Source organism: Ipomoea triloba, chromosome 9 (genome assembly GCF_003576645.1).
Source record: "Ipomoea triloba cultivar NCNSP0323 chromosome 9, ASM357664v1".
Classification (NCBI taxonomy): domain Eukaryota; kingdom Viridiplantae; phylum Streptophyta; class Magnoliopsida; order Solanales; family Convolvulaceae; genus Ipomoea; species Ipomoea triloba.
In genome coordinates this window covers 23,790,130-23,802,746 of record NC_044924.1, presented here as the reverse complement: position 1 = coordinate 23,802,746, position 12,617 = coordinate 23,790,130, and the positions used below count along the sequence as shown (strand labels likewise).

Genomic DNA, 12,617 nt, shown 5'->3' with positions numbered 1-12,617 from the left:
GGGGGGGGGGGGGGGGGGGGGGAATGCACGTAATGATGCGGTTAAAATGTTAATATCTTTTTCCAATTTCTCATCACATATTCATAGATCTGTTGGTGTACTTACACTCATCACTATAGATGCCATTTCATCCTTAGAAGAAAGATAACTAGAGATGTATCCCTCCATTAGCGATTCCCATTTAAGCCTTCAATAACTGGAAATCTGGAAATCTAGGATCATATGCAAGATTGGGGTTAATGTGGAATACTAATATCACTTGTGTGATTAGCTGAAGGTGTGAAGCTCATATTAGTAATGCTGTCACTACAACTTTTTCATTAAAATTAGTCATTTATTTGTCTTAAACATCACTGGCTTGAGTTTCTAAGTTGTTGCCTTGCCAATGCTGAAATACCCGAACCATATTCATATGAGATGTCATAGTGTTGGGCAGAGGCCAGTAAAGGGCCAAGTCCAGCAATTAGTGGCTAGGGGGATTGTTGGGCGGAGACCTGAAGGGTTAAGTCCAGCACCTTGCCTCTCGAAAATGTGGCGGTATATAAGGAAATAAAGTTGTGCCTTCACTGTTAGCTATAGCTTTTGGCGTAGTGGTAAGCGTTTGATCTTAACACATAGATAGTTACCTACTAAAATGACTAGCAAGCATCAGTCCTGTATAACATATGTTTATCAATTTACTTCTTTACAAATGGTTGATCTAAGACGCCTTCTTTTGCCATGATGTCCAGTTTTCAATACGAACACTAACCAGACAGTTATCCAAACATACAATGAGACCACATATAAGAGCTGCACCATGGACGATCCTTCTGATGATACCTACACGTTTCTAGGAGGCAGCAATGAATTTGGCAAAGCAGTAACTGTAGCAGTGCCACTGACCATAGAGGGCGCGCAATACTATTTTTCAGGCGCTGATGATGGGGTCCAGTGCCAAAATGGCATGGCATTTGAAATAAAAGTTGGCCATGGGCTTGGACTTCCTCCAAGCCTCAACCAACCCCCACCTCCACCCTATGTTGATCCAGCATCTTCACCGATAGAGTCCCCGCCTATCACTGTCATTGACAACTCACCAAATAGAGGTGTGAGGTGCAGTATAAGCATATTCCAAGTGGTATTTGTGCTAGTTGCTTTAGTGTCATATTTGGTGTGAGCTTAGTTGTTACAGATATTTCAGTTCTCCTAGCCTACATTTGTTAGATTTTTGTAGTTGATTAACTAATGTCTTGGCTAAACAATGTTAAGACATTCTTCATTTAATTTGACATTTTTTTTGTACATTTTGCCCCTTGTGGTTTACCATGCCTTCTGTGAGGCAATATACATGGTTGTTGCAAAAAACTTTTGACTGAAAAGTTGCATAATTTAGTGTCTATTTAGAAACCCAGAATTTGACTTCTAAAGTTATTTTTCAGATTTTCTAATGTTTGGATTTTTTTAAAAAATAAAGTCAAAGGAAAATAAAAAATAGTTTTCTAAATTTTTAGTCCCAAGATATTTTTTGAATTCTTTATTTTCCTGTCTCCCCTTCCCTCTCATCCCTTGTCTCTCTCCTCACTTCTGTTGTGTTTCTCTCATCTCTTTTCAAGCTATATTTCCAAAATAAACAATGATTTTCGAAACCAAATTTTGGTTTCAAAAACCAAAAATGTTTTGATTTCCAAAACTAATATTTTGGTTTCGGAAAACAAAGTTTGGTTTAAGAAATTAGCTTAGTGTATAAAATTGAATTTACTTCAACTTAATATAGGATAGTATATATCTTTATAGGGCAAACTTATAAATACATTTATATTACAATTTATTTGTAAATTGAACGGAGCTTAATCATGCACTATTAATGAGTTTATTACCGAAATGGTTCTCGAGTATTGTGAAATTACCAATTTGATCCTCGATAATTTTTCTTGTCCAATTAAGTTCTTAGACTTTGAAAAATTTAACCATTTTGATCCTCTATTTATTTTGGTGTTAAACAACCATTAAATTGGGATCAAATTGGTAATTTTGCTATAGTCGAGGGACCATTTCGGTAATTAATTATTGACTGAAATGGTCGATTGATTATAACGAAATTACCAATTTGGTCTCAATTTAACGAATATCAAACGGTAAAATAAATGGACCAAAATGGTTAAAATTTTCAAAGTCTGAGGATTTAATTGGGCAAGAAAAATTATCGATGACCAAATTGGTAATTTCACAATAGTCGAGGAACCATTTCGGTAATAAACTCACTATTAATCTAGTTACCCTCATGTTAAATAGGTTTATTAACTTTACACAAAAGTGAAATTAGCTCTCTAAATTTTTAAAAAGTTCTATTAAACACTCCAACTAGCTATTTTGATGCATTGAAATCCTAAATTGATTAATGACCTCCAATAACAGGTCACTTGCAGGTTATTTCAGATTCTGAAAGTTCCGGCGACTGTCGCCGGCCGCCTGCCTCATTCGAGCATAAGGGGACCACATATGGGTCGCCTTCTCCCCTAGAGAGGGGACCATTGTGGTCGCCTCACCTACAGAAGGCGACCAGACCAGTCGTCTTCTCGAGTGGAGAAGACGACCAGCGAGAGAAGGTGACCAGATCTGGTCAAACAACGGCAGCTGATTTTTTTTTTCAATTATTACTATTAATGACAGTTTACTGCGGTCAATGATGGTCAACGGCAAATTGTGACAGTTACTAAGTTGGAATGTTTAATTGTACTTTTTAAAAATTTAGAGGGTCAATTACACTTTCGTGTAAAGTTGGAGGGCCTATTTAGCCCTTTCCCTCAATTATGTTATAGGTAACTAAATGGGGCCATGCATGAGATTATATGGCCCAAGTGAGAGGTCACAGGTTCGATCTCTAATGGGGGCGTCGGCTCTTTGTGTTTCAGTAGGTTGAGAAATGAGTTTTTTTTTTGCATTTTTAGTCCCACGACTATAATGGCACTTGTAGGATTGGTCCATGACTTTCAAACTTTGCGATTTTGGTCCATGACTATTGTTTTTGTTGTAAAAATGGTCCTTCTGGCGCCGGAAAACAAAAACCGACGGATTTTCCGGCAATTTTTCGCCGAAAAAAAAATCGACATATTTTTCGTCAACTTCTCGCCGCAAAAAAATTCTCCTTTCAAATAGGATTAAAATTGACATTTCTAAACAATTAATTTAAGTTAAAAAAAATTCATTTCTAAAAACATACATAGTCAATTTAATTATTTTTTATTTTGGTAAACTAATTAAAGTTAAAACAAATTCATTTTTAAAAGCATACGTAGCCAAGTTAATCATAGTAAATTAAATATAAATTCAAAATTATTTTTACTTTTTCGTTTAAATTTAAATTATATTTACTTTTTAGCCAATTAAGTACAAATTCAAAATTATTAATACAAATTCAAGATCAACAAAAAATAATATTATTAAGATTAAATTTAAACTAAAAAGTAAAATAATATTTGAATAATTTTACCCATTAGTAACATCTGTCAACACAAAGGGAAATTTTTTAGAAATGTCAATTTTGAATAAAAAGTAAACTAAATTAATTTTTTAGAAATGTTAATTTCAATCCTACTTGAAAGGGGAATTTTTTTTCCGACGAGAAATTGACGGAAAATATGTCGATTTTTTTTTCCCGGTGAAAAATTGCCTGAAAATCTGCAGGTTTTTGTTTTCCGGCGCCGGAAGGACCATTTTCGCAACAAAAACAATAGTCATGGACCAAAATTGCAAAGTTTGAAAGTCGTGGACCAATCCTACAAGTGTCGCTATAGTCGTGGGACTAAAAATGCAAAAGTATATATGAACATATACTATATTGTAACAAAGTAAATAGTATTAAAAAAAAATGGGGCCATGCATGAGAATATATGTAAGTGTGCAATTTAATTTGCAAAGTTAAAACATTAACCAATTCATGCAAGACATGTTTGTGTATGCAGTTTGTGATTATATGCTTGCAATATAAATTAAAGTAAAAGCATATAGAGAATGGAAGAATAGGATACACAAGATTTAGAGTCATTCAATAATTATCTAATCAATTGCTCAATTTTCATATAGTTTAGAAATTCACTCTCTTTTTGTTCATCAAGCTCCGGCTAGACATTTCAATGAACAACGACCCATTGATGAGATTCTGTTACACACTTATAGGTTTCTTGATTAACGGTCCGGGTTCATCCGCGTTCGCTTCGAGAGTTAGCTCAGGGGGAATCGAGAATCGAACATGGGTTCTCCCGAAATTCTTTCCCACAAAGAGAGCTCACTTGCCACTTAAGCTATCATATTGGGTTTAGGTAAAAGTGTAAAACTACTATAGTCGATGACTAAATTGAGTATTAATAGTTGTGAAATTACCAAGCTATCTTAACAGATGACTCAATTGAATAAAACCATCAAAATTGATGACTTAATTAATCATTAAAAGTCGTTTAAGACTAAATCGAGAAAAATCACTATAGTCTATTACTAAATTAGATATTAACTCGGATATAAACAAATGCAAAAAATAATAGAAGTAAAGATAAATACAAGTGCAATGACTATTATATTCTATCACTCTAATAGGGTGCAATCAAACTTATTAATTGACTATTTTTACACGTGCATTGCACGAATGAGTTAATGCCCAATGTTTATATTTAAATAAATATTTGAAAGTATATCAATGCAAGATTATATAGGAGAAGTTTATACATAGGTAATTGCATGTCGAATTTGTTTATTTAAATATGTAACTCAAAGTATATGAATCCAAGATAATATAGGAAATTCATTATAATTGTTACTAAAATAAATGTTTGCAACTTTGTAAAATCGATAGTCTAAATACTTGGTCTAACCTTGTGGTCTAGTGGCACCCGGTGTCCCGGTTTACACTCCCACATGGATGATGGGAGAGCCTAAGTGGAGGCAATTGTTGACTCTTTGTGCTTCAATAGGATAGGTTGAGAAAGTAGCTATGGACAGATACTGCATTGTAACAGAGTCAGTAGTACTAAAAAAAAAAATACTTGGTCTAAAAATGATAATCTAAATAAATACGGAGTACTACTTTTGGTTTGAATTTTTCTAAGTATTCTTAATTCTCTTTTAATAACATTGTCATTGTCTTCATCTTTATTATTTATCCTCTTCCTTTTTGTTGGTATAGTGTTATTTGTAATTGGGTTACTGTTGGTAGCATAGATGACAACGTCATGCAATGAGATTATGATATAGGAGCTATGGATCGGACTTTCCTTGAGGTGTTCTGCTCGAGGTTCATTTGGTTCAACCATTATTGTTGAATGAGTTATTGTGGATAAAGAAATCCATAGTTTAAGAAAAAAGATTAAATAAATTAGTAAAAATTTGAAAATTTTAAATATGATGTATTCCAAAGATATTAAAAGGTAGTTTCTAGCTTCAATTGTTCGGTAATGTGTTATTTGAGTACTTTCATTGTCAACTTAACAAATCCTCCAAGTAGTTAATATGATTGGTTTCAAACTATTCTTTTTTATTTTTTTCATGGTATTAATAAAATACTTGGTAAATAAATATATAACATAATTTTGTATTATAACTTTGATATTTAATTACAAGATAGTGTAAAAAGATAATAATGGACAATGTAATGAATATCAATTGATGAATTTGAATGTACAGAATCTTTGCATTAGAGAAAATAAAAACAATATAACTAATGAAATTATTTTTTCTTATTTAATTTATTGATAATGAATATTTTTTTTTAAATAAAGGCATTGTAGATACATAATTCTAAATTAAAGAAATGCATATGTATCATTTTTTGTTGTAACTATTAATTTATTTAATTCAATAAGAGTAAAATAGAGTGATCGCGCTTGAATTTGTTGGGTTATTTGAGTACTCTCTTTGTCAACCAATCCCCCAAGTAGTTAATATAATTAGTTTCAAATTTTTTTTAAATTCCTTTTCATGGTATTAATAAAATACTTGGTAAATAAATATATAACATTATTTTGTATTATAACTTTGATATTTAATTACAAGATATTGTAAAAATAAGATAATGGACAATGTAAAGCCAAAGAGAGTTAGGCCCAAAATGGGTAGAAAAAATGGCGGTCAAATTATTTAATCAAATGGATGGTTCAGATGAATTATTTAATCAAATAGATGGTTAAGATAATTCAGATTAATATTATTAATAGAGATTACCTAATTTAACCTTACTTTTATGATTATCCGTTAAGTTTTCCGTTAAATATTCTCTTCTCCGTTAATATTCCGTTAACTTTTAACTTACCCATTAATTTATATAAGAAAGGTCTTAGGTTCGAACCTCATCTCAATCAAATTTGACATAATTAAGTTTCTCACTCTATTTTACTCTTATTAAATTAAATAAATTAGTAGCTACAACAAAAAATGATGCATATGTATTTCTTTAATTTAGAATTATATGTCTACAATACCTTTATTTGAAAAAATCATTCATTATCAAAAAATTAAATTAAATAAGAGAAATAATTTCATTAGTTATATTGTCTTTATTTTCTCTCATGCAAAGATTCTTTACATTCAAATTTATCAATTGATATTCATTACATTGTCCATTATTTTATTTTTACAATATCTTGTTATTAAATATCAAAGTTATAGTACAAATTAATGTTATATATTTATTTACCAAGTATTTTATTAATACTATGAAAAAAAATTAAAATAATTCGAAATTAATTATATTAATTACTTGGGGATTGGTTGCCAAAGAGAGTACTCAAATAATAACCCAACAAATTGAAGCAGAATCACTCTATTTTACTCTTATTGAATTAATTAAATAAATTAGTAGTTAACCAAAAAATGATACATATGTATTTCTTTAATACCATGAAAAAAATAAAAAAGAATACTTTGAAATCAATCATATTAACTACTTGGGGATTTGTTGAAAATGAAAATACTTAAATAACCCATTACCCAGCAAATTGAAATGATAAACTACCTTTTAATATCTTTGGAATACATAATATTTTAGATTTTCAAAATTTTATTAATTTATTTAATCTTTTTTTTTAAACTAGGGATTTTTTTTATCGACAATAACTCATTCAACAATAATGGTTGAACCAAATGAACCCCAAGCAGAACACTCCAAGGAAAGTCCATAGCTCCTATATCATAATCTCATTGCATGACGCTGTCATCTATGCTACCAACAATAACCGTATTGCAAATAACACACTACCAACAAAAAGGAAGAGAACAAATAGTAAAAATGAAGACAATGACAATGTTACTCAAAAGAGAATTAAGAACACTTAGAAAAATTCAAATTAAACGTAGTATTTATTTAGACTATCATTTTTAGATCAAATATTTAGACAATCGATTTTACAAGGTTGCAAACATTTATTTTAGTAATAATTATAATGAATTTTCTATATTATCTTAGATTCATATACTTTGAGTTAGATATTTAAATAAAAAAATTCGACATTCAATTACACATGTATAAACTTCTCCTATATAATCTTGTATTGATATACATTCAAATATTTATTTAAATATAAACATTGGGCATTAACACATTCGCGTAATGCGCGTATAAAACTAGTCAATTGATAAATTTGAATGTAAAAAATCTTTGCATGCGAGAAAATAAAGAGAATATAACTAATGAAATTATTTCTCTTATTTAATTTAATTTTTTGATAATGAATAATTTTTTCAAATAAAGGTATTGTAGATACATAATTCTAAATTAAAGAAATACATATGTATCATTTTTTGTTGTAGCTACTAATTTATTTTTAATTTAATAAGAGTAAAATAGAGTGAGGAACCTAAGACCTTTATTATAGAAATTAATTATGCCAAATTTGATTGGGATGAGGTTCGAACCTAAGACCTTTATTATAGAAATTAATGGGTAAGTTAAAAATTAACATAATACTAACAGAATATTTAACGGAAAACTTAACAGATAATCATATAATTAAGGATAAATTAAGAAATCTCAAGGAAAAATATAAATCTAAGCAATCTGAACCACCTATTTGATTAAATAATTTGACCGCCATTTTTCTACCCATTTTAGGCCTAACTCTCTTTGACTCTTATGAGTATAATAGATGTTAGATGTGCTTTCTATTTGAATTATTTTATCAAATTAATTATATTTTCTATTTTGTTATGAATATTTTTATAAATTTTTTATGTGTTTTATTTTTCGTCCGAGAAGAAATTTCTGACTCGGTCTTGATCTTCCAATTTGCATGGAATGAAGGTGAGGATGCCATGACTTACCATCCGGCCATCGTCCAACCACACGGAATTAATGACCTATCTTCCATCTTCCACACTCTCTTCATCTTTTATATATATATATATATATATATATATATATATATATATATATATATAGCTTTGAGGGCTTGGCTAAGGCAGCGTCAGAACATCAATATATACCCAAGCTTTCGGCGGCTGCAGCACCACTGCACCTTTGATAGTGGCACCGTTGGTAAGGTAAGCCTAATAAATTGTTTTTAGGAACTTTAGAATTTTGTTGGTAATAAATGATTTTTAAAGAAAAAACTAATACAATTTTATATGTTGTGTGGTTGAAAATGGATTTATGGAGAAGGGAATAACAATAGAAACACCGCCGGGCAGGTAAACAACCAGGCAATCTACCAATTAAGACACTCTCTTCTTCACCGATGACAGGCAATTCTACAGAGAATACGACATATAGGCTTCATCTTGGCCACGGTTTTGTCGTCATTCAAACCAGCAATATATAAGCTCGAAACATAGGTGGTAACAAAATCAACGTAATGGGTCATTACGTTGATTTTGTTACCACCTGGAATTTGGGCTTATATATTGCTATTTTGAATGACGACAGAACCATAGCCAAAGATAAAGTCTATATGTCGCAATCTCTGACGAATTGCCTGCCATCGTTGAAGAAGAGAGTGTAGTCTTGGTAGTTTGCTTGGTTGTTTGTCTTTCTGGGAGATGACATTTCTATCATATACAACAATTCTGAATTTTTTTTTTTTTGTTTTTGATGGGCAAATATAGCAAAATTAAGCATGTCCAGGACATGGGAGGGACTGTAATACCATATATGTAAGAATCTAAATGAAAACTTGTATTCCAGAATGCTTTTTGCACAATAGATTTTCTGGTTCGCTTGTTCTACAGCCATTGTTTGTGAGTTAGGAGAAACTGAGAAAGTTGGGGAAAATGGGAAAGGAAGCGTCACGAGTATTATTCGTGCGCTTTCGTCCTCAAACTTTATATAGTCTTCGGTTTTCCCCCATAAAGTTCACACATTCGCATTGGCTTTTAGAAATGTTCCAATTTATTTTAGAAATATGATTTATATTTATTAGGTAGCATGAATTGCTTGACTCTACATAATCCAATCAGATTTTGTCACATCGAAAGAGAAAATTGATAATAAAATTTTTAGGAAGGGTACGTAGTTACTCTTATGAAAATAATTATTAATATTTAGGAAGGGTACGTAGTTACTCTTATGAAAATAATTATTAATGTGTATAAATAATCATGGAATTTGCTGAAACCAAACCCTTATATTGTAACAACTCACATAGCTTCTTTTTTTTTTTTTTGAAAACCCTCACATAGCTTTTCTGGTTGTTTATTTAATGACTGATTCTGTTATTCCCTATAAATAATCTCCATTTCCATTATATATACTAGTAAATTACCCGTGCGATGCACGGATAATATTTTTATATTAAATATTTAAATAATAAAATTAAAGGTTAAATTATAAATAATCAAACAAACAAATAGATAAATATATAAAAATCAAACAACAAAAATATATATTATGATTAAATTAGTTCATATCAAAACAAACAAATAGATAAATATATAAAAATGAAACAATTGAGGTGGGAACTTCATGAGGGCATGAGCAATGATATGAGCAAAAATCACACTTTATGAACAGATAAAATTAGTAATATATTACTACACAGTTGAGATTATGGTAAACAACTAACAGTGTACTCTTTTATATAACAATTATCAATACGTTGATATGTTCGGGCCTACCCCAAGAATGTGGGGGTGAGGCAATTGTCTTTTGGACAAGCAAAAACATTTTTAACGAAGGTTCCCTACAAAGCAACTCGATAAGGTTCCTTACGAGTGTGGATAGATTTGAGCTATCCTATTGATACTTGAAATGTGGGGGCGGCTTGCCAAATGTGTTTTGCTCTTAGTACTAAAGTTCATGTCTCGAGCGGACGTACGTAAGAACATAACGAAACAGAATTTCATCGTTCTATGGAGATGTTATTCTGAGAAGGTCAATTGAAGGACCTAAAACCTGAACTCAAAGCTAGACGTAGCAAGTGAGTAATGATTTGAAAAATCCTGTAATCTAGATTTTCTGACTTACATATTAGAATGTGATGAACACAATCTAACTTTTTAACTAGGAAATGGAATGGATTTGGTAAGGATTGTAAAATCATGTGATCCGATTTTTCTGATGTACTTGTTAGAATGCGATATGCATAGTCTAACTTGTTTACTAGAAAATGGATCAGGTTTTCTAACACGGTTTGTTAGAAAATAAAGCCTCGAATGGATGTAGAAATTGTGTTTTCTACGGATGTCCATAAAAAGTAAATTAAGTTTACCTCTCGTGATTGGATGAAGTCACCTCTCGTGACCGGTCAGGCTATTCAGGGAATAAATCTGAACATTACGGAATTAACTTCATGTTAAGTCCAATACAAATTTTAAGAATTAATCTCCTGATTAGTGGTGGACTGGTTTGTAGGGTGCAAATTGGTTTTGTACCAAAAAGAGGCTATAAAGTGAAGTAGATTCTGTCTTAGAGAATCATACTTCGGAACTGGTTGTTCTTCTTCCGGATTGTAAAACCTTTGGATCCTTAGTGGATCATTGGCCGGAAGATATAATCGGTTAATTTAATTTCATTGAAGTATAAGGGCATGCCTGTAATTGAAGATTACTTGCGAGTACCTTGGTTACTTTAATGTGTATTCTCTCGTATTGAGAATAATAATCCATAAGGATGACACTTGCCTTAACCACGGTGTGGGATTTTGAAGTTCATCAAGTGGATGTGAAAACCACTATCTTTATAGACAATGAACGACCTAAGGGTTCTGTTGGTTCCTCGCTATGAAAGAAAGTGGGTAGTTTGGTAAAATCCTTGTATGGTAAAACAATAAGCCTGAAATATTGGCATGTGATGTTTTGCTCTTACAATGATAAACCAACGAGTTTAGTATAAACAAAGTAACAAATGTCTATGTATGGTATACGATAGACGGTGACGTTGCTATGCGTTTATACACGATAAACTCATCGTGGGTAGAAACGATCGAGTGATCAAGTTAACAGGATTATGTTAAATTGAAAATTTGACGTGAAAGATATGAATTGGAAGATTTAAATCTTCGGGATTGAAAATCGTGAGAGGACTTGATGGTCTCGTGTGAAGCCAATCTCATAATGTTGATTAATTCCTTGCAAAAGGATGATAATCAAGTGGCTTGAACAACGTTAGATACTAACTATCCGAAAATCACAAAGATTGTACTTCTCGAGGAGAATGCACTCCGATTTTTGGTAAGTTCAATTGTATCTAATGGGTTGTGGTTGACCAAATATTGCCTTGCGGTTTATAAACTCTGTAGTGATATGAGTAACCCTAGTGCTACGCACTAGAAGGAAATAGTGAAAAAATTATGAGATATCTATGGCATACTTATGATTTTAGACTGCACTACGTGCGATATCCAAACCGTACTTGGAAAGTATGGCATCTTGTCCGGATATCAAAAGGACATTAAGTCCATGTAGGGATGGCAACGGGGCGGGGCGGGGGCGGGGAGTATACTCCCCGTCCCCGTCCCCGAAACCCCGACCCCATCCTCATCCCCGTCCCCATCCCCGGCGGGGAATGGAAAATAGTCCCCATCCCCGCCCCCGCGGGGAATTTGGCGGGGACGGGGATTCCCCTTCCCTCGTCAATTCTTAGTCAACATATTAAATAATTAGTGTAATTATAATTTTAAAAACAATGATTTTAATTATATATATATATATATATATATATATTAATAATTATTCGGGGACGGGGCGGGGCGGGGAGGGGTATCCCCGTCCCCGTCCCCGTCCCCGGCGGGGAATTGAAAAATTTCCCATCCCCGTCCCCGATCCCCGAAATTTTTCCCTATCCCCGTCCCAGTTTTAGACGGGGACGGGGATCCCCGGCGGGGACGGGGCACATTGCCATCCCTAAGTCCATGAGAGGCTACATGGTTGATGTGAGCCGGGTTAGTCAGTCAAAAGTGGAAATTCTCGTGATAGCTAGATCTTAATGGAATCTACGCATAAAGCCTTAGGACACATGTGTCTCGAGAGGTTGAATGGAAATGTCATTCTTGTTGAGAATGTTCCCGAGTTCGATAAACTCATACCTCCAATGTTGTTGCTTTGCGATAGTCAAGCAAAATTGGTTGAGTATGGAGTTGCATGGTAGTCTAGACTTATAAGTCGTAGACATAATACCATTAAACAATTTCTCGCAACGGGAGTTGTCTCTGTTGACTATA

The 12,617-nt window shown here is 32.5% G+C and overlaps 1 protein-coding gene across 1 annotated transcript in view; it reads left to right on the top strand.

The window, feature by feature from the left end:
* The window catches only part of LOC116028937 (blue copper protein-like), a 3,377-nt gene extending 2,030 nt beyond the window's left edge, over positions 1-1,347 (top strand). Inside the window, exon 2 of the mRNA XM_031270795.1 lies at positions 732-1,347. Within this exon, the coding sequence (XP_031126655.1) occupies positions 732-1,159 (428 nt within the window). The 3' untranslated portion in view covers positions 1,160-1,347. The remainder of the gene's footprint in view (positions 1-731) is intronic.
* Positions 1,348-12,617: the final 11,270 nt, after the last annotated feature.